The 25328-nt window shown below is 51.3% G+C and overlaps 4 protein-coding genes across 6 annotated transcripts in view; 2 read left to right on the top strand and 2 right to left on the bottom strand.

The window, feature by feature from the left end:
- The window catches only part of USP39 (ubiquitin specific peptidase 39), a 36583-nt gene extending 30923 nt beyond the window's left edge, over window positions 1-5660 (bottom strand). The window contains exons 1-2 of the mRNA XM_014476979.2: window positions 5338-5660; window positions 1226-1295 (exon numbers count right to left, since the gene is read on the bottom strand). Of these exons, the coding sequence (XP_014332465.2) occupies window positions 1226-1295; window positions 5338-5605 (338 nt within the window). The 5' untranslated portion in view covers window positions 5606-5660. The remainder of the gene's footprint in view (window positions 1-1225; window positions 1296-5337) is intronic.
- A 3593-nt stretch (window positions 5661-9253) lies between these two features.
- C11H2orf68 (chromosome 11 C2orf68 homolog) lies at window positions 9254-15262 on the top strand. Its single transcript, XM_005891668.3, has 4 exons — window positions 9254-9528; window positions 9612-9730; window positions 10916-11067; window positions 11434-15262. Exons 1-4 carry the CDS (start codon window positions 9422-9424, stop codon window positions 11554-11556), a joined length of 501 nt encoding a protein of 166 aa, XP_005891730.1. The 5' UTR covers window positions 9254-9421; the 3' UTR covers window positions 11557-15262.
- Window positions 15263-16377: 1115 nt separating this feature from the next.
- TMEM150A (transmembrane protein 150A) lies at window positions 16378-21598 on the top strand. 2 transcript variants are annotated; one of them, XM_005891670.2, is made up of 8 exons: window positions 16378-17998; window positions 18531-18714; window positions 19135-19182; window positions 19501-19587; window positions 20224-20291; window positions 20591-20718; window positions 20827-21004; window positions 21236-21598. In XM_005891670.2, exons 2-8 carry the CDS (start codon window positions 18650-18652, stop codon window positions 21475-21477), a joined length of 816 nt encoding a protein of 271 aa, XP_005891732.1. In that variant the 5' UTR covers window positions 16378-17998; window positions 18531-18649; the 3' UTR covers window positions 21478-21598. The 2 variants fall into 2 exon arrangements, with proteins under 2 accessions (XP_005891732.1, XP_070235519.1); XM_070379418.1 differs by having other exon boundaries at window positions 19477-19587.
- A 1314-nt stretch (window positions 21599-22912) lies between these two features.
- Window positions 22913-24811, bottom strand: RNF181 (ring finger protein 181). Of its 2 annotated transcripts, none has more exons than XM_014476977.2 (5): window positions 24656-24811; window positions 23892-24022; window positions 23596-23705; window positions 23329-23403; window positions 22913-23095 (listed from the first exon to the last, which is right to left on the bottom strand). In XM_014476977.2, exons 1-5 carry the CDS (start codon window positions 24739-24741, stop codon window positions 22928-22930), a joined length of 570 nt encoding a protein of 189 aa, XP_014332463.2. In that variant the 5' UTR covers window positions 24742-24811; the 3' UTR covers window positions 22913-22927. The 2 variants fall into 2 exon arrangements, with proteins under 2 accessions (XP_014332463.2, XP_005891733.1); XM_005891671.3 differs by having other exon boundaries at window positions 22913-23051.
- Between the last annotated feature and the right edge of the window lie 517 nt (window positions 24812-25328).

Genomic DNA, 25328 nt, shown 5'->3' with positions numbered 1-25328 from the left:
GTTGGTCATAACTTTCCTTCCAAGGAGTAAGCGTCTTTTAATTTCATGGCTGCAATCACCATCTGCAGTGATTTTGGAGCCCCAAAAAATAAAGTCTCTCACTATTTCCACTGTTTCCCCATCTATTTCCAATGAAGTGATGGGACCAGAGGCCATGATCTTCATTTTCTGAATGTTGAGCTTTAAGCCAACTTTTTCACCCTCCTCTTTCACTTTCATCAAGAGGCTTTTTAGTTCCTCTTCACTTTCTGCCATAAGGGTGGTGTCATCTGCATATCTGAGGTTATTGATATTTCTCCCGGCAATCTTGATTTCAGCTTGTTTCTTTCAGTCCAGCGTTTCTCATGATGTCCTCTGCATATAAGTTAAAGAAGGAGGGTGACAACATATAGCCTTGACCTACTCCTTTTCCTATTTGGAACCAGTCTGTTGTTCCATGTCCAGTTCTAAGTGCTGCTTCCTGACATGCAAACAGATTTCTCAAGAGGCAGGTCAGGTGGTCTGGTATTCCCATCTCTTTCAGAATTTTCCACAGTTTATTGTGATCCACACAGTCAAAGGCTTTGGCATAGTCAAGAAAGCAGAAATAGATGTTTTTCTGGAACTCTCTTGCTTTTTCGATGATCCAGCGGATGTTGGCAATTTGATCTCTGGTTCCTCTGCCTTTTCTAAAACCAGCTTGAACATCTGGAATTTCACGGTTCACATATTGCTGAAGCCTGGCTTGGAGAATTTTGAGCATTACTTTACTAGCGTGTGAGATGAGTGCAATTGTGCGGTAGTTTGAGCATTCTTTGGCATTGCCTTTCTTTGGGATTGGAATGAAAACTGACCTTTTCCAGTCCTGTGGCCACTGCTGAGTTTTCCAAATTTGCTGGCATATTGAGTGCAGCACTTTCATAGCATCATCTTATTGAGCACATACTGAGTGCTCAATAAAAAAGTAAGTTGGTGATTGCCATTGATACCACATATCCTTTTATTTTCCTCATACAAATTCAAAACAAGCTGAAAGCTCTTTCTGCATGTGGCACCCTAAAACAACATGCCCTCTGATGACAGTTTAAACTGAGGGGAAAGATTAAAAAACCTGGCAAGAAGCACAGTTTTCTGGGCAGAAAGCTTTAGAAGAGATAAAGTTTCTGAACATATCATACAATACAAAGAACTTTCTACAAAGATTCCCTTGTATGTCTGCTGTCCCAGCCATCCGTGTGCTACCCACCTGTTAATGGTATCCAGGTACGGGCAGTGGCGGCTCCTCCGGTCCTCAGAATCCACTCGGCCATTCTTTGCTGAAAGGAAAATCATCAAAAGTTCTGAAAATGGGAAACACATACTCAGGGTCAACTACCAGTACAAACAAACACAAAAATGGGAAAAACAAATCAGGACGAGTTCTGTTACAAATAGCCTGAAAACACCCCAAAATGCCCACTCTAACAGAAAGTGAAAGTGTTAGTTGCTCAGTTGTGTCCAACTCTTTGCGACCCCATGGGCTATAACCCTCTGTCCACGGGATTTTCCAGGCAAGAATACTGGAGTGGGTTGCCATTCCCTTCTCCAGGGGATCTTCCCAACCCAGGGATCGAAGCCAGGTCTTTTGTGTTGTAGGCGGACTCTTTAGTCTGAGCCACCAGGCTACAAACTGAGGCAATATACTTGAAACACATAAAACCAACAAAGAAATTGCTTGCAATTAATAAAGAAATCTGGTGAAGAGTTTTGAAAAAAGACAACCCAACAGAAAATGAGGAAGACAGCCCACAAAAATATGAAAAGATACTCAACCTCACCAATAATCAAAAAAATGCAAATTCCCTTGCACAATAATATACCACTTCACACCTACCAGAGAGGATAAAACAAAATCAAGCAATTCCAAGTGCTGGCAAATATGAGGAGCAATGAGAAGTCTCATAGACTGCTGGTGGGAATGTAAACTCTTACAATTACAAAATACTGCAGCTAGACTGAAGGTGAAAATACACAGACCCTTTGACCCAGCAATCTCTCTTCTATTAAAACTTGCATCTACCCTAGAGAACTTTTGCACAGGTGCATCAAGAATATTTTACTAAAAAATATTTATAGCTACAATATTTGAAAGAGATCCAACTAGAAACAAGCAAAATGCCTACCACATACCAAAAATGGGAGAAATCAGGTTTGATCCCTGGGTCGGGAACAGAAGAAATGGCAACCCACTCCAGGATTCTTGTCTGCAAAACTCCATGAACAGAGGAGCCTGGTGGGCTACAGTCCATGGGGTCACAAAGAGTTGGACCGGACTAAGCATACACACACTATCATCAATAGAATACTTTGTTGCCATGAACATCTATCTGAATGAACCTCAACAATATGACTAGTTAAAAAAAAAAGGGCAAAACAGAAGACTATACATAGTATGATTTCATTTGTAATAAATACAAAATAAAATACAGTTCTACTTAGGCATATATATAAGGTAAAACTATAATTTACCTCATAAATATATGAGGTAAATATATATAAACTATAAAAGTTTATAGTTTATTATATATAAAATATATAGTTTATAGTTTTACATATATATAAACTATAAAACAATAAAAGTAGAAACAGAAAAACTTCAGAACAGTGATTACCCCAGCAAGCAAGGAAGGCAGATGCAACTGGGAAGGGGCCTGTTGGACCTTCTAAGGTACCGGCTTAAACTTCAACATTCAAAAAACTAAGATCATGCCATCCAGTCCCAACACTTCATGGCAAATATATGCGGGGAAAGTGTAAACGGTGGCAAATTTTAGTTTCTTGGGTTCCAAAAATCACTGTGGAAGGTGACTGCAGCATGAAATTAAAAGATGATTGCTCCTTGGAAAAAAGCTATGACAAACCTAGACAGCATATTAAAAAGGAGCGACATCATCTTGCTGACAAATGCCTGTATAGTCAAAGCTATGATTTTCCCAGTAGTTATGTACAGATGTGAGAGTTGGACCATAAAGAAGGCTGAGTGCCGAAGAATTAATGCTTTCAAACTGTGGTGCTGGAGAAGACTCTTGAGAGTCCCTTGAGAGCAAGGAGACCAAATCAGTCAATCCTAAAGGAAATCAACCCTGAATATTCATTGGAAGGACTGATGCTGAAGCTCCAATACTTTGACCACCTAATGCAAAGAGCTGACTCACTGGAAAAGACCCTAATACTGGGAAAGACTGAGGGCAGGAGCAGAAAGGGGCAACAGAGAATGAGATGGTTGGATGGCATCACCGACTCAATGGACGCGAGTTTGAGCAAGCTCCGGGAGATGGTGAAGGACAGGGAAGCCTGGTGTGCAGCAGTCCATGGGGTTGCAAGGAGTCGACACGACTGAGCAACTAAACAACAACAAAGTACTAGTTAAGCACTACTTCTGAAGCTCAACAGTGTCAGGAGGCAATTCTGCATTGCTCTCTCCTGTTTCTGCATATACTGTGACCAGAGGTACCGACCACCTCCAGACTATCTCGCCAAAGATGTTGGTATAGTGAAGTTTGTTTGTACAGCCTTGGAAGTCAGAGATGGTGTTTCCTTACAGAGCAAAGGCGAGGCAAGCTCAAGGCCCACTGTAGAAGATTTGGGTTCTCTAAGTTCAGAGCTGTTGTCCTGTGCACCCACTCCCTGTGTGTATGGATTTTCATCATGCTGCACTACAGGAACTGACTCAGGAAACGATGATAATGCTATATTCTGGCTACTGTTATTGCTGCAGAATGCTGTCTGAGGCCCAGTAGTTCAATGTCTTCCAACAGCATCCATGAAACCGTGGCAGGCTAATTTGGTAGTGTACAAATAGGGTCAGACCCTTCACAATCTTTGACAAATGGTAGATTTAAGGCTATATACCCACACTCTTCTTTAAACTATACATGTGCATGACATTTGGTCTATCTTAGTACCTATGATCTATTTCACAATAAAAATAAAAGGAAAAAAAAAATAAGACAGTAACCACAACTGGTATCCTAATCTGTCCCAGAGAAAACAATCTCCTGACCACAACTAAGCAAAATATCTGAAAAACAACTTCTCTTTCAGAGAAAGGGAAACCTGAGGCTGACAGAATATATAAGTAAAAGAAACCAAAGAATATCCTGAAATTATTAGGTTATTCAAAGAATATTTATCAAGTACTTTTCATGAGCAAGGTGGGATCCTACACCTTGTGCATAATACAAAAATATGTCAAATGCAAAACCTTGAGCAAGAAATTTAAGAGTTAACATAAGAGTAAGATCTTTTATTTATTTGGATGTGCCAGGTCTTAGTTACGGCATGCAGGCTCTTGGATCTTCACTGCAACATGCAAACTCTTAGTTGTGGCATGTGGGACCTAGTGGCAGGTTCCCTGACCAGGGATCAAACCCAGGTCCCCTGCATTGGGAGGGTAGAGTCTTAGCCACTGGACCAGCAGGGAAGTCCCCAAGAATATAATCTTATACAGATAAACAGGCACAGAGACAGAATTATAGTCTTGGAGAATGAATAATCCTGGAACAAAGAACACTGCCCCTACAGTGTAGCCTAGTGATATGTTTACCTGCTAACTCACCAGAAAACAAGTATATGGGAAACATGTTCAAATCAGAAGTCCCAAGTTCAGATATGGAAAAGATTAACTGAGCTTAAACAGGAAAAGCTTCAGACGTGATGGAAACCTACTTAGTAACTGGTAAGATATCAACAAGTTGGAAAACAGTGTACACACTCCAGAGTACCAAGGCTGGGCCAAAAGATCTCCAGCAATTACCAGGAAAAGCAGAATGCGTCCAGCAGAAGGCAGAGGGTACAGTCACAGAAGTGACTGACAAGGCTCTCAAAGCTCATGGATTCCAGTATTCCTTCCATCGACTTAAAGAGGGACAGACACATGAAACCCACATTCCCAAACCAGTGACCCAGTCTCAGAGGCCGGATTAGAATCCAAACCTCCTGGCAGCTACAACCCCAAGTGACAGGGCAGTGTAGTCCAAGTGCCCAGAGTTCAGGCTCTCCACTCTGAACGGTCTGATTTCAGGAATTACAGCAGGGCTTATTCCTCAGGTGTTTTGTAAAAACTCAAGGAGGTAACACCTGTAAAACAACGAGCCTGGCCCCAAAGCTAAGCATCCGATAAGGGAAAGCTGCTGTTATTATTAAAGTTGCTAGAAACATTAGAGCTACGATTACCAAGACTAGTAAAAAGCAGTCCTCATTAAAAAGCAGTCGAGTCGAGCAGGATCGCGTGTAAAGTATGACTTTCCCGCGGGGAGAGAAGGTTGGACAGAGAAAAAGAAGAACGCGAGAGAGGAGCCCGCGCCCGGCCCCGCGCACCTCGCACCTCCCGCTCAGGTTCCGAGTCCTCGTCGGCCTCGCGCTCCCGCTTCACCCGCACCGCCGGGACTACCGGCGTCGGGGCCTCGCGCGCGCCCGGCGGCTCGACCTCCCGCTTCACGCGCACTGGGCTGCACCGGGCGCTCGGCGCCTCGGGCTCCCGCTCCCGATCTCGTTCCCGTTTGACGCGAGCCGAGCTGCTCCGCGACTCGGACTCGCGCTTCCCGCGGGTGGAACCGCGAGAATCCCGCTTGGACCGGCTGGACATCGCCACTACCGGCCGAGTCGCCGGGCGCAGCCTCCAGACAAGACCGAGCGCGCGGCAAGCAGCCAATCAGAAGCGGCGCTGTTATGGGAGCCAAGGATCTCTACGAGTCGCCGACGGGGACAAATCACGCCGCAGAGAACTTCGGGGAAGTACTGCCTTTTGTGGCTTCTTTGCTGCTGCGTGCGCATCGGGGACCGGTAGGCGGATCTACTGCACTTTACCCTTTTCCGGTTTAAAGAGGTAAGAACCTTTTACTGACGGGATTTCTGGATAACAGAAGCTGTCGTTGGACCTCTTGTGTCTTCAAGACACTTTTTGTCCCGAAACCAGAATTGGGAGGTCGTCTCCAGTCTCCGCGCCTCAAAGATCAACACCCCTGCACAGAACCAGGCGACATTCCCGTCATACCCTTCTTGAAGCAACCTGGCGACTCTAATTCCACATTTAGAGGAATCACAGAAAAATGCGAATGACGAGCAGAGAGAAACTAGGGAATGGAGCCAATGAAGCCGAAGCTTCAGGACCTTTGACTTTCCACAACCTTCCACAACCCTGAACTACTTCACAGTTCTACTAAGGTGTGATATACAATAAAAAGCGCGTTTAAAGTGTTCAGTTCAGTCGCTCAGTCGTGTCCGACTCTTTGCGACCCCATGAACCGCAGCACGCCAGGCCTCCCTGTCCATCACCAACTCCCGGAGTCCACCCAAACCCACGTCCATTGAGTCCGTGATGCCATCCAACCATCTCATCCTCTGTCGTCCTCTTCTCCTCCCACCTTCAATCTTTCCCAGCATCAGGGTCTTTTCAAACGAGTCAGATCTTTGCATCAGGTGGCAAAGTACTGGAGTTTCAGCTTCAGTATCAGTCCTACCAATGAACACCCAGGACTGATCTCCTTTAGGATGGACTGGTTGGACCTCCTTGCAGTCCAAGGGACTCTCAAGAGTCTTCGCCAACACCACAGTTCAAAAGCATCAATTCTTCGGCGCTCAACCTTCTTCACAGTCCAACTCTCACATCCATACATGACCACAGGAAAAACCATAGCCCTGACTAGATGGACCTCTGTTGGCAAAGTAATGTCTCTGCTTTTTAATATGCTGTCTAGGTTGGTCATAACTTTCCTTCTAATGAGTAAGCATCTTTTAATTTCATGGCTGCAGTCACCATCTGCAGTGATTTTGGAGCCCAGAAAAATAAAGTCAGCCACTGTTTCCACTGTTTCCCTGTCTATTTGCCATGAAGTGATGGGACAGGATGCCATGATCTTAGTTTTCTGAATGTTGAGTTTTAAGCCAACTGTTTCACTCTCCACTTTCACTTTCATCAAGAGGCACTTTAGTTCTTCTTCACTTTCTGCCATAAGGGTGGTGTCATCTGCATATCTGAGGTTATTGATATTTCTCCTGGCAATCTTGATTCAGCTTGTGCTTCATCCAGCCCAGCGTTTCTCATGATGTAATCTGCATATAAGTTAAATAAACAGGGTGACAATATACAGCCTTGACGTAATCCTTTTCCTATTTGGAACCAGTCTGTTGTTCCATGTCCAGTTCTAACTGCTGCTTCCTGACCTGCATAGAGGTTTCTCAAGAGGCAGGTCAGGTGGTCTGGTATTCCCATCTCTTTCAGAATTTTCCACAGTTTATTGTGATCCACACAGTCAAAGGCTTCAGCATAGTCAATAAAGCAGAAATAGATGTTTTTCTGGAACTCTCTTGCTTTTTCGATGATCCAGCGGATGTTGGCAATTTGATCTCTGGTTCCTCTGCCTTTCCTAAACCAGCTTGAACATCTGGAAGTTCACCGTTCACATATTGCTGAAGCCTGGCTTGGAGAATTTTGAGCATTACTTTACTAGCATGTGAGATGAGTGCAATTGTGTGGTAGTTTGAGCATTCTTTGGCATTGCCTTTTTTGGGATTGGAATGAAAACTGACCTTTTCCAGTCCTGTGGCCACTGCTGAGTTTTCCAAATTTGCTGGCATATTGAGTGCAGCACTTTCACAGCATCATCTTTCAGGATTTGAAATAGCTCAAGTGGAATTCCATCACCTCCACTAGCTTTGTTGTACATTTTGCTGAATATTGATGGAGATATGTATACACTCTGAAACCACCACCACGATCAAAATAATGAACTAGGGATTTCTCTGGTGATCCAGTGGCTAAGATTCAGCTTTCAAAGCAGGGGGCCTGGGTTTGACTCCCTGGTCAGGGAACTAGATCCCACATGTCACAATTAAGATTCGGTGCAGCCAAATATATATATTTACTTATATAAAATGAATTTAGTCACCATTCAACAAAAGTGTTTTCCTGCCCTGACCATTGATGTGCTTTCTGTTGCTACAGATCAGTGTCACTTTCTAGAGTTTTATATAAACGGAAGGACACAGCGAGTCCTCTTTTTAATCCCTGGCCTGTTTTGCTCCGCCTATTTGTTTTGCGATTCATCCACCTTGTTGGGTACCTTGTTGGGTATATAACAACTCACTTCAACTCAGCAGCATTCCACTGTGTGGATGTACCAGTCTGTCCCTGTTCTACTCATGAACTCCCAGTTTTGTCTATTTTTAAAGAGGATCCAAAAATGACACAGGCTCAGGTATTTGAAAGGCCCCAGGGCCACCCACGGGGAGAGTTAAGACACCGGTCCGGTGAGCGACAAGATGAACCGGGTGGCGGGGAAGTACGAAGTCGGCGTTGGGCGGGATGGGAGGGGTGGCCGCCGCTGGTGGTCTCCTGGAGGGCCGGAGGCTGGGCTGCGCGGCCAGGGCGCTGCTGTGTGCCCACCCTGGGCACTCGCCTCCTAGGATCTCTTTGAAGGTAGCTGCTGTCAGTGCCCCCACTTACAAATGAGTAAACTGAGGCACGGCTGGTGATAGTGTCACACATTCCAGCAGAAGAAAAAGGAAGGGAAGGCTCCACAGCGAATTCTGAGTGGTGTGATGGGTGCTTTGCGCTTTTCTGGATTTTCTGATGTATCAGCTGCTGCTGCTGCTAAGTCGCTTCAGTCGTGTTCGACTCTGTGCGACCCCATAGACGACAGCCCACCAGGCTCCCCCGTCCCTGGGATTCTCCAGGCAAGAACACTGGAGTGGGTTGCCATTTCCTTCTCCAATGCATGAAAGTGAAAAGTGAAAGTGAAGTGGCTCAGTCGTGTCCGACCCTCAGCGACCCTATGGACTGCACCCTTCCAGGCTCCTCCGTCCATGGGATTTTCCAGGCAAGAGTACTGGAGTGGGGTGCCATTGCCTTCTCCACTAAGCCTAAATCCTGTTTTCCTATTGATAATGTCACAAAAGGAAAACCCCCGGCCAGGAAGAGGAAGTTGAGCTTGTAGTATTTTCGTCCGCCCCGCCCCTCCGCCCCGCCCCTCCGCCCCGCCCCTCCGCCCCGCCCCTCCGCCCCGCCCCTCCGCCCCGCCCCTCCGCCCCGCCCCTCCGCCCCGCCCCTCCGCCCCGCCCCTCCGCCCCGCCCCTCCGCCCCGCCCCTCCGCCCCGCCCTCCGCCCGCCCCTCCGCCCCCGCCCTCCGCCCCGCCCCCCGCCCCCCTCCGCCCTGCCCGCCCCGCCCCTCCGCCCCGCCCCTCCGCCCCGCCCCTCCGCCCCGCCGCGTCCCTCCGCTCCGCCCAGCCCCGCCGGTGCCTGGAACTCTGCGCACAGAGAAGCTCGGCCCTGCCCTCCTTTTCCCGACGTCACGGCTAGTGGCCGAAAGTCGAGCGAGGGGCGGTGCTGAGCTCTCGGGGCGGGAGGGTGACCGTTGGGGGCCTTTAGGCAGGGACGGCGGCGGCTCCGCGCACAGGGGTTAAGATGGAAGCGGCGCCAAGTCCCGGGTCGGGACTCTGCTGCAAGCCTGGAGGGCGACTGGACATGAGCCACGGCTTCGTGCACCACATCCGACGGAACCAGCTCGCCCGGTACCGCCCCGCCCCGCGCCACCGGCGCCAGCCCCGGCCTGGCCTGACCCGGCCGTCCCTGACTCCCGCTCGGCTCCCCGCAGGGACGACTACGACAAGAAGGTGAAGCAGGCGGCCAAGGAGAAGGCGAGGAGGCGGCACACGCCTGCGCCCACTCGGCCCCGAAAGCCCGATCTGCAAGTGTACCTGCCGCGACACCGAGGTGAGGCCGCCCACCCGCCTGCTTCCTCGAGCCCGCGCGCTCTTTTGGCCCTGGCTCAGCCTCAGTGCACTCTTCTTTCCTATATGGGAAAAAGCTACTTCTTAGCCTCCAAGGCTCAGTTCACCTCGTCCCTTCTCGGAACAGCAACCTCGATGGTCCCCAATCGCCGCTAGTGGTTCTCCCCGTAGAACAGAGAGGGCTCAAGTTAAGCATCACTATTACCGGACAAAGCTGGGAGTCGGCAAGAAGTTGTCTTTCGCTTCCTCTCCACCACACTATTTTCGTATTCCCGTCACCTAACAGAAAAAAAGTTTGGCGCTGCTCTAGGCGACAAGGACATACTTGTGGAATGAAGCCCAAACCAACTTAATGGCCTTTTTTCCCCAGCTTCATTTCGATCCAGCAATTACAGTAGATAACATATGATGCTAAATTTGTTGATCTTCCCTAAGAGTGCCTTTAGAGGTTGTATACATTTCATTCATTTAGCTTTCAGAGGACCCCATAAGATGGGAACCATTATCATTTGTGTTTCACAGTCTGCAAAACGGATACAGAGAGGTTCAGCAACTTGCCTGAAATCTCAAGGAAGTAAATGGCAGAGCCTGGATTTGAACCCAGGGAGAGCACAGTCCACCTCTCTACCACCTTCCAACACTGTAGACAGATGTGTGTTGTGTACCTCCTGTGTGATGTGACTGTGCAGAGGTGCAAAGGTGAATAAAATCCCTGATAGGCGGCACATTTCACACACACATTCTGGGTCCATGAGAAGACTGGTGCTTTTTTTTCCCCCTAAATTCAGCTTTTTTCTTTTTTTAATTTTATTTATTTTTGGCTGTGCTGGGTCTTCGTTGCTGCCCACGGACTTTCTCTAGTTCCAGTGAGCAGGGGCTCCTCTCTACTTGCAATGCTTTGGCTTTTTATTACAGTAACTTCTCTTGTTTTGGGGCTCAGACTGTAGAACACAGGGCTCAGTAGTTATGTTCTAGAGTGCACAGGCTTAGTTGGCCTGAGGCATGTGGGATCTTCCCGGACCAAGGATCGAACCTGTTGTCCCCTGCTTTGGCAGACAGATTCCCAACCACTGGATCACCAGAGAAGTCTGGGGTTTTCTTTACAGTCTGTTTTCCTGTATCATCTCTGGGCAAGGGTTCCAGAAGCCTTCCTTTCTTCCCTCTCCAGATGGCTCTACCCACCCAAGCAACCCAGACTGTGAGGAGTCCGGTGAAAGCAGCAGTAGTGGCAGCTCTGAGCCAGAGCCTCCTGGCCATCAGCTTTTCTGCTTAGAGTATGAGGCGGACAGCGGAGACATCACCTCAGTTATCGTGTATCAGGTACGCCTGGTGGAAACAGCTGCAGCCTGAGGGTCCTGGGCCGTGGTGGAAATCACTGTGACACCCGGAGCCACTGTTTTCCTCAGGGACTGGTGGGAAGTATCTGTCCCACATGGGAGCACAAACTGCTGGGCGATGCTTTTGAACACAAGGCACTCCCATCACACAGTGCTTCTCAGCGGGCGATGGGAAGGGCACATGGCCCATGGTCGAGAATCACTATTAAGGGGACACCTGGGCAATGGCAGGCACTGGCAAGAAGTTGTGAGTCCCACGGAGATCTGTGAGAGTGTTGTCTAGGGACAGGGCAGGCCACCTTTCCAGAAGAGGCTGGGCCCTGAGCTTCCTGACTCTTCCTCCACGTAGGATGATGATCCAGGAAGGGTGAGCGAGGAGGTGTCAGCTCACACGCCTCTGGAGCCACTCATGCGAGAGGCCCTCAAGTTGCGCATCCAGGAGGAGATTGCAAAGCGCCAGAGCCGACACTGAACAGACTGGAGTCGCTGCCCAGGGAGCCATCCCTAGTTTGGGGGTGCGGGGACCAGTCTGAGCTGATCTCAAGACACCCCTGTACCCCCATCCACAGGAAAAGGGTGTCACAGGGACTGGACCTGGCCATCTCCCTCGTAGCCATTTTTTCTTCTATGTTGGCCCATTTGACCAGCCTAATATTCTGAAAATTTGAGAATTTTGTTTGGTTAGCTTGGTTTTGTGGAAGCAAAGACTCCGGGAGAGTTGGGTTTATGAAACCCTGTGCCAAAGTGCTGCTTTCTCACCAAGGTCACGTTCCCCAGGGCACCTGGCCGCTGCTACTCCACCCAGCTCTTTGAGCCCTGTTTGCTATTTTATAGCTCCTTACTTCTGTACCTCCTGTTCACTTCTATGTCTGCGTTTCCGAGATCTTTTCTGGCGTTTCTTTGTTCTCTTCTTTCATTCATCTTGTCTCCCAATGCATCAGTCGCATCCATTCCCCACCCCCACCCCGACCTCCCACCTTTAGCTGCTAAGGATTTTGGATGTGGAGGTTCTGGCCTCTGCCTTTCTGGCAAGCTCTCCCAGTAATTCTGATACCAGTCAAGGGAGACCTCCTTTGATGCCTACTTGCAAGCATGTCTCCCTCCCCTTACATGGCTTTTGCAGGTTTCTCCCATGCTCCATCACTTCGCCCAGTCTCGAAAGACGATGCCAGAACTCAACTGTGAGGATTTTTTGCCGCAAAACCTCCTGGGCTAGGACTACATAATTCCAGCTTCCCACCTGATCCCTAGCTGTGAACAGGCCATCTGTGCTCAGGCTAAAGGAGAACTATCAAAACAAGCCAGAAACTGTGTTTCCAAATGTGATTTAACAGTCTTGAATGTACGTACAAAGGCAAAATCAAAATGAGCAATTATTGCCTGTTTGGAGCCCTAGGGCTTAGACAGTAAAGAATCCGCCTGCAATGCAGGAAACCCGGATTCAATTCCCTGGGTCAGGAAGATCCCCTGAAGAAGGGAATGGCAACCTACTCCAGTATTCTTGCCTGGAGAATTCCACGGACAGAGGAGCCTGGCAGGTTACAGTCCATGGGGTCGTAAAAGAGTCAGACAAGACTTAGCAACTAACAGTTCCTCTTTCACTTGGAGCCCTAGTTGGGAAAAGGAGGGGAGCCTGAAAAGTGTCCTGGAGGGAGCTAAGCAAGCCTCTTTCATCTTCCCTTCCCCTGCTCTCTTCTCTCTCCCGTGCTACCTCCCAAGAGTATATAAAACTCCTAAGAAACCCTAATACTAAAGATACCAGGAAATCACTGCTTTCACTGAAGCGAACATTCTTCCTAACGAGGGTTGGACTAAGGTCTGAGAAATCCACCAGCCGTCCCGTACACGACGGTTCCAAGCCTCTGGTTTTCCAGCAAATGGGCCTAAACTCAGTGACTTGAAGTATGGGATTTAAGTGAGCCCATGAGCACTGGGACTTCTTCAGACCAACACTCCTCCTGCCCCAGAGGTTTCACCTCAGGGTCTCAAGATCAGTCTGGCTGGTCCCTCTCAGCAACTTTTCTCGTAAAGGACATCTAAGGGCATTTTTGTTTGTGCCCTACAGCCCTGAAAATCTACCAGCTCAGAAATGGGGCAATGTACTTCAACTACATTATTAAAATGCAGCAAGTCACAGCTTGCTGGGAAGATGAGTGAGGTGGATAAATTAGAAGGGCCTGGTTGTGAAGGCAGACAAGGACCAGCATGATCCTGACTCGCAGAGCTGGCCCAAAGTCAATGCCTTAAACTAGCCGGTCCTGGGCTCAGTTCTCTTTCAGCAAGTCTGCCCCCATTCGGCCAGGCTGGAAGTGCCTTTTGACTCTTAAGGTTAACTACCCTCCAGAGCCGCCCAGGTCAAGGAGACTGCGCCATACTCTGTCCCCTGTCTTCCTGCAGCTCAGAGCACCAGGCATTTTAGTCTTGCAGCTCTTCAGCTGATTTTCTGACTTGGACATAGGATTTCACCAAAACTCTTAGGCTTCCTAGTCTGGAAATACTTTTTTGGGTTTGTCTTCTCATAGCTGGATGGCCTGTTTTCCTGGATTTATTATAGAATTTAGAAACAAGTCCATGGGGGCATGACCTCTAGAGTTTAGCTTCCAGCCCTGTGTTGTGAGAATCATGTACCAATTCTGTCCTTCTGTGTGTTGACTGTGTAATCCTCACACTCTCAGGTAAGAGACTGATGGGAACATCTCATGTGTAAACCTGTTGTTGAGGCGCTTTGCTAATCCAGTGCATATAAAATATCTTCCACCCAAGAAAGCATTCTAACTGTTAGCTAGTTTACGCTGCACAACTACAGGAAGTACTAAGCCTGGTACTTAAATGAGAGGCTGGCCTTCAGGGCAGGCCTAGTGGTGGTGATGCTGCTATGGCTCCTGAGGTGTCCAAAACGCTTCTCTACTGACAGCTCTCAGCCCATCGACAGCCTTAGAGCTCCGCTCATTGCTTCTCGCCCCTCACTGCAGTCCAAGATGGTGTCATACTCTCTAGTATATTTACTGGACTTGCCTCCTGATGTCTTTTCAGCTATTTCCAGTTGTTGGTGCCTTGCCCTCAAGGAGCAGTTTCCAGGGCATTTCCCAGAGGCCCTAGAGCTGCCTCAAAGAGGACTGTCCCTGCTGTTTTGTGCACTGGCTGCAGCATTAGACTAACTTTCTGGCAGATTGCTTCAGGATCAGCACTTTTTTGATTAGATATAATCTCAGCCGCCTGGGGAAAAAAAAGTCTGGGAGCCTAATAAGCATATTTCACGTTCATCCAGAATGAAGCGTTCTTCATTTACTGAGGCTAAGCCTTGGATGTTAAGGCATTGTGTGTCCTGGGCCACAGTGGGTGATGTTACTAATAGAAGGAAGCTGGGTTTGCAGGGGTTTGGGCCTGTGCGAGAGTAAACACTAACACTTGAGTTCCAGCCAGCTGGCAAGGATGGAAGTCTTTGAAGAATGTAATACAAGATGGGAAAAGGAGAACGTAAAGCTTTTTGTCCTGAATGAGAGTAGGAAACCAGCCAGTGGGACCAGTGTGGGCAATAAGAAATGCTTCTGTCTCTGGACAAGCCTTAAAGGGACATTCCATCTCCACTGGTCCACTCCCAGGGGCACTGCCATGCAGAGATTAGCCCACGAAACTGGAAGAAACCCTTTGGAGTGGTGGGTATCCAGCTTACTGTGCATGTGGCACCGTCTGTTGGTGGTAAGGTAGGGTCCCCAACTGGTTCGCAAATGTAAATGCAGCCTTTTGCAGACAGAAGAGTAAGGACAGGTGGCTTTCCTACCTCTGAGCCTTCTTTGGGGAGGAGCATCATGGAATGTTGACAGTTATCTGAAACCTTTTAAGTTCCCTCATTGAATTCCTATCCTGTCCCTGAGGAATCATATGACCAAGAAACCACAGGCACCCACCCCAGATTTCCCCAGGAGGTGGAGTGATGCCAGAAGGGAAGAGAGTGAATGGCCCCTCTGCCTTCCCAGGGCCACCAGAATGAGGAACTGGTTGCACTGGTTGTATAACGTATCAGAAGCCATATTTTGTTCTGTTTTCTCATTTCCAATGTTCCTGCTGTGTGGATGAATAAAATGACATGTTGCAAATTTATTTGAAAATCCTTGAAGGAAGGTACTTTGCAAATACAGTATTCTTTTTAACCAATAAACGTACTATTTTTATAAGCACTGTTTTTGCCAAGAGTTGTGAAATCACTTGTGTACATAGGGAAGTGAAGACTATGTGCTGCCCTAAAGTCATTCAGCACAGAATCAGCACTGAAAATCTCATCTCTTGTTCTGCCTGACTATTTTAAGGACCGTCCTGGTTGGAGCATAACAAGTAGATTCACATGGCATTGGAACTGGAAGGGCCTTTTAAAGACATCTGGTCCTACTTTCTACTGATACGCAACTCATCCTTATCAGCATCCCTTGAAGAGCCCTTCTGTCTTGGGCTAATTCTCTGTTCTAGGGACTACTCAGATTGTTGTATTAAGCCAAATCTGCCTCCTTGTCAAGGCTCTGGAGTGCTTGCCTTACCCCCACTTTAGGATAAAATAGCCAGTTTAGAACCTGAGTAGTCCTCCCGGGCCTTCCCCACAATCAAGGCTAAAAAGGAACGCAAACCCAACTCAACAGGAGATAGTAAGTGTTGATTAAGAATCGCCAAGCTTCCAAAGAGGTAGGAAATGCTGACGGCTCACGGCACTATTGGGCAGATGAGAAAAAGTGCCTGCTCCCAGGGGAACACCCCTGGGCAAGAAGATGGTGATCTCGATAAATTAGACAGAGGCACTCCTTTGTCCTGGGGCACAAAGCCTGGCCAGCAGAAGGCGGACTGGTTTTATACCTCCCTGGTTCTTCAGCCAGGTGTTCTTGTACAGGGTCGCTCTGCACCACCATGCTTCTTGACCCGGTTTTAACTACTTACCCTAATGCAGTTTGGAAGAGGGTCCTCCAACAGGTTTCCTGGTTCCATTTTTACCTTCCACTAGGTTCAGAAACGGAGAAGGAAATGGCAACCCACTCCAGTACTCTTGCCTGGAAAATCTCATGCGCGGAGGAGCCTGGTAGGCTGCAGTCCATGGGGTTGCTAAGAGTCAGACACGACTGAGCGATTTCCCTTTCACTTTTCACTTTCATGCATTGGAGAAGGAAGTGGCAACCCACTCCAGTGTTCTTGCCTGGAGAATCCCAGGGACAGGGGAGCCTGGTGGGCTGCGGTCTATGGGGTCGCACAGAGTCGGACACGACTGAAGCGACTTAGCAGCAGCAGCAGGTTCAGAAAGGTTTCTCCTTCCTCAGGCCATTGTCCAGTGTAGTGTAACTACTCCATTTCCCCCACAGTCCAAGGCCATTTCTGACTATTACCTTTGCCTCACCAGTCCTGCTGAATTTAAGCTCCCTGGTTCCTGGCAGCATGGGCACAATGCTCCCTTCAGTAAAGGTCTGTGGGCCCCAGTGTTGCCTCATAGGGACTCCAACAGATGCTGGACTGCCAGTTTGAGTACTTTCCTGCCGTTTTAATCATGAAAACAATGTCCAAGAGGGCACTCTTGGCCTTAAAGTGTGTATGGAGTGTCACCTGCCCTATCAGTAAACAAAGGATGTGGCCATCAAGGCAGTAGCCACTGTAGCCACCCCCAACTGCACCCTGAGGGTATTCAAGGTGGAGAAAAGCTGGCTATTGGCCCCAGATAGTTGAGGTGCATATCAAAGGAATGCTTTCAATGTGCCCAGACTCTTGTATCTTCCCATACAAAGAAAAACACTAAATTCATTATGTCTGGTTACTAGTCTTTAATTAACAGTAAAGCTTTTGATATTCCAACTACCTGCTTTTTGTAATCTCCTTTATATCCTCACTTCTCCCTTGCCTCTTTGGAGCACTTCCACAGAGCTATCTGAGAGGCTCCCTCCCCGGTTGGAATCCTTAGAAAGTTTGCCAAATAAAACACAATTCTCAACTTGTGGGTTGTGCTTTTTTTTTTTTTTTTCCAGTCAACATAAAGTTTGGTGAAGCTGTTGGGTAATTTATCACACTATCCTGTTTGCTTTTTCCCATATTGCTCTGGATCTCCAGCCTTCCTCTCCTCATTTCCCTCCCAACCCCTGGCCATGGGGGTGTCCTTAGAATGGATATTGTTTCAAGCCAGTGCTCAGCAGTCAGGAAACATGTTTTGGACGCTGACTTCTGGACGGTACTCCGTATACTTGTATACTTGTACCCTTGAAAATAAAATGTATCTGATGAACGTAGGTCTCCTCCAGACTTTGCTGAGTCCGAGGAAAGCAGAAGCCAAATGCAGGGCGCTAGAATTTCTTAAGGAACAGCCAGGGCTTTGTGCTCTCTGCTCTGCAGACCGGCCTCGCCTTGGACAGAGGCAGGCACGGGGCGCCACACTGAGGGAGGCTGTCCGAAGTCCCCGTCGGCCAGTCCAGGTTGCAAAATGTGCCCGGCGGCGGCGAAGGAAGGCATCCTTTAGCCACGTGTGCAGTGACAATCACAGGTGCAGCTGGAAGGAGGTGCAGAACCCGGAGCTTCCCGCCTTCCGAAGCTTCCACCACAGGAGCAGGGAAGATGGGGTTATCCTTTTGGTATCTCCGCATCAGATGCTCCCCGGCTGGGGTCCCACGCCACCGCCCACAGAGCCCAGGTTCCCCCCAAGTCGGGGCACCACCCACCGTTCCCGCATGACGCGGGCGCGGGGACTCGGGAACTGTAGTTCCCGGCTCGGTTTGCGGCGCTGGGGCGGGGCTCGTGCGGACTCCAAGTCCCGGCTGGCGGCGCGGCTCGGCCCGGCGCGCTGGGGGCGGGGCCGCCCGGCCCTTTAAACCATTCAGGGTCGCTCCGAGGGCCGCAGCCGGGGACGGCGCCACGCGGGGGCCGAGCAGGACGCGGCGGCGGGACGCTCCGGGGAGGTGCGTTTGGGGCCCCTTCCTCCTCTAGACCTCCAGAGATCACCTGCGAAGGCGCAGGTGCTGGGGACTGCGGGCCGTGGGCTGCGGGCGCGCAGGCGGGCGGGCAGGGGACCAGGGTGGGCTTACCGCGTGAACCCGCCCCTTCCCGCGGCGCCGGCGCTCAGGTAGCTAGCTGCCTGCGCCCCGCTGCCTCTCCGCCCAGTCCCGGACCCCCTCGCAGGCTTTTCTTGGCGTGACCCGCTCGGGACTGTCCTGACTGCAGACCCTCTCCCAGTCCAGGACCCTCAGGCCAGGGAGGGTGGCTTCCTTTCCAGAGCTTAGGGCCCCGCGGCGTCTGAACATCTGGCTGGAACGCGGAGGACCCCCGGTGAATGCCGGAGGGTGTCCACGTTGTGGTGGGGGCTCAGCCCCAAGCGTGGGCGCTCAGAGCCGCAGAGGGAGCCCTGCGTCTGGTGCTGACCACCTTTCTCTCCCCCGCACCGGCTTTGGCCAGTCACTAGACCCTGGACTTTGACCTGTCTCTCTTCACCAGGCCCGGGCAGCCGATGGTTTTGACGAAGTATCTTAAGGTTGCCGGCCCATCCCCTCTTCTCCTGCTACCTCTTGTCCTCCCCCCCCTCCCCATCACCACCACCCTGGCTTCCCTCCCTCATGACCGCCTGGATCCTCCTTCCTGTCAGCCTGTCAGCATTCTCCATCACTGGCCTATGGACTGTGTGAGTACGGAGGGGGATGGGCGGAAGGCAACGAGGAGACAAAATGTGAGGGACAGGGCCCAGCCAGGACCCAACAGGAGCCTGATGGCACATAGAAAGCCCCCTTGTCCTGTGGCAGGCTCCAGGGTGGTACCCAGGGTCACTCCGGCTGTCTCCAGAGCCTGGCCTGGCGCCTGGGCCCACAGCCCCTTGGGACAAGCTGGCACCACTGCTGTCCAGCAGGGTGGCGCGGACAGACACACTTCTGGCTGGGGTAACTTCCAGAATTGGGACTAGGCTGTGGGTTCTCTAGAATAGCATCAGGCCGCAGGGCCACCCCAACTCAAGCCCCCAGAAAGGAGAGTGAGACTGAATGAAGGAAGAGTCGGTGGGGGAAGGCTGGGCGCGTCGTGGGGCGGGGTGACAGTTGTGCTCCCGCAGGTATGCCATGGCCGTGATGAACCACCACGTGTGCCCCGTGGAGAACTGGTATGGCGCACTCTACAGACAGCCTCACTCTAAAGCTCCCTTCATCTCTGTTCCCTCTTGGGCCGGGGCTGCCTCGAGCCAGACGGAGACACTGGGCCTCACTGCTCTTCTCTGACATTGGCAGCGCCTGCCCCCTCCCCAGGCATGGCTTCGTGCCCACCTACCTGCTTCCCACTGTCATTTGCCCCTTTGGCTTCTGTCTCGGGGGGTCCTGGGAAGTGGGCTCTTCTGCCCCTGCCAAGGGAGGTCTGGGAGGGTGTCTCCCAGAGACCTGAGGGAACCCCTTCCCCCCAGGCTATGCTCTGTCCTACCTGCCAGGTCTTACAACGAATCTTGCTCTCCTGACCCCACGGAGCAAGGGGGCCCCAAGACCTGCTGCACCCTGGATGACATCCCCCTCATCAGGTGAGGCCTAGAGACCTGGCAGGTCACAGAGACCCAAGGCCCAGCTAGACTCCCAACCAAGTGTCTCAAGCCAAGGCATGTCCCTGGGTCCCAGAAATAATAATTCCATTAAGAGCACATATGCCAATACTGCTTACCATTTAGGATGAGCCAGGCTGTGCACTGAATCCTTTACCCACCTAAGGTCACTTCACCTTCCCAGCATTGAGGCAGCTATTGTTTTCACGACTTTATAGGCAAGGAAACTGAGACTGTGCTATGTCATCCATCCAGGTCCCTCAGCTAGTGAGTGGAGGCACCTAGATTTAGGTTCCAGCTCTCTGCCCAGCCTAAGCCCTGGCATAAGGGAAGTCAGACCCACTGTGGACCTTAACAGTCTCAGGGATCCCAGGGAGCCTTGGGGTCCACTTGGCAATCCTGGGCTCTCCCAACTCCAGCAAACACCCAGCGCTCTGCCTTAGGGGGAGGTGTGGTCAGCCTGGGGCCACTTGTTTGTATGAGACACTGGCCTTTATCCATCAGGGTCTGGCCTGTAAAGGAACAGGTGCAGATAAGGCTAGAGAGAGCAAGTGGGCCAGGAGGGGGGCTTTCCAGTGCTTCTGCCCCTCTCACTCTGTCCCCACCCCCTCCTCTCAGCAAGTGTGGCTCGTACCCCCCTGAGAGCTGCCTCTTCAGCCTCATTGGCAACCTGGGTGCTTTCATGGGTGAGTTGTGCCCTCGGCGCCCCATCACCACCCCACCCAGTCCGCCTACCCTCACCTCCACTCCCCAGGAAGCCCTGGCTTTGTGCAGCCCACCGCACCAAGGGCTAAGGCCAGCGGGGCCACTTCACTTCCATTTCATGAAGGCCCAAGGCTGACTCCCACACAGCCACCCTGGTATAGCACACCCCCTGCCTGTCCATTCTCTTCCGGCCCTCAGAGCATCTGGGGAAAGCTAGCTGGGCTGGGTCAGGGCCAGAGAAGGTGCCAGAGCCGGCCCCCGCTGTGCTCTCCTCCCCCAGTGGCCCTGATCTGCCTCCTGCGCTATGGGCAGCTCCTGGAGCAGAGCCGTCATTCCTGGGTAAACACCACAACGCTCATCACAGGCTGCACCAATGCTGCGGGTCTGGTGGTGGTGGGAAACTTCCAGGTACGCCCGCCTGCCGGCCTTTCAGCTTCCTCTAGAGGGACAGCGATGGGGGCAGGGGATGAAGAGGTGGAGGGGAGGGGCTGATCTGTGCTCCCTCTCCGGGCCCAGGTGGACCACGCTAAGTCTCTGCACTATGTCGGAACCGGTGTAGCCTTCACTGCTGGCCTGCTCTTCGTTTGCCTGCACTGTGCCCTCTCCTACCACGGGGCCACGGCCCCCCAGGACCTGGCTGTGGCCTACCTGCGGATTGTGCTGGCAACCATCGCCTTTGTCACTCTGATCCTCAGTATCCTTCCAGGATGGGATGGCCAAGAATTCCTCCTGTAGCCCAGACCCTCTACCACCCAGGATGCTGGGGGTGCGGGGGGAACAGACACCCCTGCCCAGTCTGGTCTTCTGCCCCCTACTCCTGGGAGGTGAGACTTGGTCCTCTGCCCCAGCCTATATCCAGGAAGGCAGGAAGGGTGTCACCAGGCTCCCATACCTCCTCCCAGACGTTTCCTTAGCCCCCTCCCAGGTGGGGTCTTCTTCATCCACGAGAGCTCTCAGCTGCAGCATGGGGCAGCCCTGTGTGAGTGGGTGTTCGTCATTGACATTCTCATCTTCTACGGCACCTTCAGCTATGAGTTTGGGGCGGTCTCCTCGGACACACTGGTGGCCGCGCTGCAGCCCACCCCTGGCCGGGCCTGCAAGTCCTCTGGGAGCAGCAGCACCTCCACCCACCTCAACTGTAGTCCTGAGAGTGTCGCCATGATCTGAGGTCTGGGGAGAGTGGCTGGCCCTGCCTCCGCAGCTCCCTGCATCTCCTTTGCATTTCTTTTGTACCAAAAAAACCCGATTTTGTGAAAAGTATTCTGTTGGGACACAGGCTGCCTCGTTCCTGGAGGAGGGGCCATCCCACACCTGTGCCATAGAGGAGTGGGCCTCTTGGCAGGCTGCCCAAGCCACACAGCCCGCTCCCCACACCGCAGTGTTGTCTTTGTTTTAAAGGTCACGTGTCATTCACCCAGCCAGCCCTTCAGGTGCCTTCTACTCCCTCAGTGCCAAGGCTGGACCACTGGGGTCTCCTGCTGCAGGAATTGGGGGCTGGGAACAGCGAGAGGGCTACCAGTCTCGGGGGTGGGGGTGAGCACTCCTTAGTCTATGGGAAGGCCCCCTATGGGCCCACTGAACTGCACTGGGATTCTTCACTCTGCCCCTTTCTTTAGGGCAAATAACACAGCAGAACCACGTGGGTATTTTAGTACTTTTTTTTTATATATATCTATTAAAAGAATTCTAATTTGCATGTTTGTAGTCTGTTCTGAAGAAAGGAAGAGGGCCTTATGCAAAACAGCTTCCCCTGGACAAAGGATGGGAGAAAGCCCCTGCCCACAGGGAGGGTCCTGAGTGCCCATCGAGCAGAGCTGCCAAGAACAAAGGATGCCAAGTGCTATCCAAGTACCCCTGAAGGGCCTGAAGCCCTTTCTGGGCCTCTAAACAATCTGAAGAGCTGACCTGATTATTTCACACTTCCTACCCTGCTCAGGGGCTTCCCTAGTGGCTCAGACGGTAAAGAATCTGCCTGCAGTGCAGGAGACCCCAGTTCAGTCCCCGGGCTGGAAAGATCCCCTGGAGAAGGGAATGGCTACCCACTCCAATATTCTTGCCTAGAGAATTCATGGACAGAGGAGCCTGGTGGGCTATAGTCCATGGGGTCGCAGAGTCAGATATGACTGAGCAACTAACACTTTCACTTTTTTTCACCCTGCTCAATTGTCTGGCTTGAAGACTGATTCCAGACTAAGGGATATGACGAAGGACGGAGTACAGAGGATAACTTGAGAATAACTTGAAAATGTTAGAAGCAATCTGCAATGAAGCTAAAGAAAGCCCTGGGGATCTAACACTGACTAAAGATTGCAGTGGGAAGGGAGAAATGTTAGCTAGTTTTTGGTTACCATATTTAAGTCACTACTAGGTGCCCTGCCTGACACATTTTGTCTTCCAACCACAGACACGTAGGCCCAGGCTGGGGCTGGTCTGGTAGCCAGGTTCTTGACCTGGGCCCTATTATCCTCAGGCCAGCAGGCTTGGTAGGGAGGGATACCCAGCCTGGGACCTTCCACAGTTTAGGACCCCATCCCAGTAGAGATCCAATGGAAGATCCAGGCAGGAGCCCCTGCCCAGGCCTGAGAGCAATGCAGCAGCAGGATAAATGAAGAAACCTTTAATGAGAACTCAAGATGCAAGAGGAACATGTTGCAGAGGACCAGTGTCCAGCCCTAGCCGCCTCATGTGTACATGGCTCCATGGAGGTTCTCGAGGCGGTGCTTCTGCTGCTGCTTGCGAGCCTGAAGCAAAGAGTGCACACTGGTCGGGGGCCATCCCCAAAGGCCTGCAGGTGAAGGGATAGGGCAGCCGTCGTGGGGCTGGCTCACTGTTTTCAGGCCCCTAGCATTTGGGCAGGAACATTGCCAAGGCCCTTGCCCCTCACCACAGTCACTGGGAAGGTGGCCAGACTCACGGAGTGTGAGCCTACTCAGGCCTCCTAAGGTGGGGAATGAGGGCATCAGGAACAGGGACTCAGGGAGCCCTGTGACCACCCCCTCCACTTGCCCAGCCCCCTACCTTATCTCGCTTGTGCTCCTCATAAGTGTCATCATCAGTGGGCAGCTCATGGCGGCACAGAGGGCAGGAATTGGTCTGAGAAAAGCAGTGCAGTGTACCAGCCCCTCTGGTTTTCATAAGCTCAAAACAACCATCCCCAGCTCCCAATTCCCTACCCTTACCCTCTCCCGTCTCTGATCCCACACCCCACCCCAAAGGTTCATCAACAGAAGAGGCTTGAGGACTAGGCCCAAGGCAGGGTGAGGGCTGGGAGAAAGGAAACAGTACCTTGCTCAGCCAAGGCAGAATGCAGTTGGAATGGAAGAGGTGATGGCAAGGCATCTCAATGGCGGTCTCCTCCTCCTCAAATTCCAAAAGACACACGGGGCACTTGAGCTCTTGAGGAGGGAGTGCTAATCAGGAGAGCTGCCACAGGCCCTACCTCCCAGCTCCCACTCCTGAAGGACACACCTGCCCCAGCCTGACCTGGAAAACTGAAGGGCCAGACTGTAATCTGGCTTCCAGAGTTGGTCGGTCTGGCAGACCTGCCCCAAAGAATTAGTGGAAAGACTTTGTGTTCTCACCAGCCTGAGAGCCCCTGATGACTGTCCTGGGAAGGTTCTCAACTGCAGTCTTGGCAGCGGGTGGAGGCAGGTGGTGATCCCAATCTACTACCAACCCCAAGTCTTCAAAGTCCATCCTATTGAAAAGGGACCTGGGAAGAAGGATGCAAGGTCAGAACCAAAGAATCTTTGCCCCCATAATCCACTAAACATTAACAGACAAATACTCTGCCCGACTAGTCATATTAATAGCTACCCCTGAGTAGTGCTCACTAGATAAAAAGCACAGTGGGAAATGGCTTACAGCAGCTATCAAACAACCCCAGGCCATCAGACAACCCCAAGCCTGCAGGCTGTTTATTTCAGTTTTACACAAGAGAGAGAAATTATTCGCCACTCAGAAATGACCCGATAAAGCCAGACTCCAAGTGCAGTGTAGCTTCCGTGCTTGAAGTGCCTAACGGATATACCTACTCATAGTCACATGGCCTCTACCCTGCCCCCATGACCCGCCTACTTCAGTACCTCCTAAAGCCTACTGCCCTCCAGTCCGGACACCCCCTCTTCCACACTCCAGATCGCTTTTTCCAGGATTCCCTTGCCCTGGTCCGTCCAGGGACGACCGAAATTATCGACTTCCCCCCGAATCTCACTGCGGAATTAACTCCGCAGATTATTTATCTGTTTTACCCAGAAACTGCTGCCCCATATAATCCGCGTTCTCCAGCCAGCCTCAGCCCAGACACCTGCTGTGTGGGCCCTACCTCCCAGCCCCGCACACCCACCTTGCAAGCTCCAGCAGCATGTTTGTTCGAGGATCCCGTTCGCGATCCAACGGCTCGCAGTCGTGTTCATCGAAATAGGACGCCATGGCAGCCCGGCTGTCTGACACAGCCCTCAGACCCCGGCCGTACTTCAGTCTCGCCGCGCTGGCCAATAAACTAGCGAGTTGAGGGAGGGCGACCAATCAGAGTCCCCGAAACGCGGGCACAGTGGCTCTTTCGCCACATAGGAAGAGGAAGTATTCATTTTGTCACCTCTTATTGGCTCGAATAAGTCAGGTGACCAAGGGTTAAAGCCAATGGCAGGGCCCGAGGTGGGTCAGAAAACGGTCTTCTTGGACCCCTCGTCTAGGGTAGGTTTCTGGGAGACGTGAGTGGGTCGCATAATCTTGAGAAGCCAACTGTTTGAGCTATAGGGGTCCTCCATCTGCTCTGTGGCTCAGAGGGTCTCGGCAGGTCAGATCTTACAGGCCTCTCAGAAAGAGGGAGGCGCTGACTCAGGGGTCAAGGTTCTGCGAGCCTAGGGAAGCCTGGAGTCGGGGCTTCTCACTGCTCTGCTGCATCCTCGCCGGGCACTTCAGCACCCGCTGCGCTCTAGTCGGTTCAGGACTAGACACTTGACGCCGCCTCGACTCCCGCAAAACAAACAAAACTTTCCTATTCAGTTCTGCCGTGT

This window comes from Bos mutus, chromosome 11 (assembly GCF_027580195.1).
Source record: "Bos mutus isolate GX-2022 chromosome 11, NWIPB_WYAK_1.1, whole genome shotgun sequence".
NCBI classification, from domain to species: Eukaryota; Metazoa; Chordata; class Mammalia; order Artiodactyla; family Bovidae; genus Bos; species Bos mutus.
Note: the sequence above shows the minus strand (reverse complement) of the source record. Positions and strands in the feature narration are given on the sequence as shown.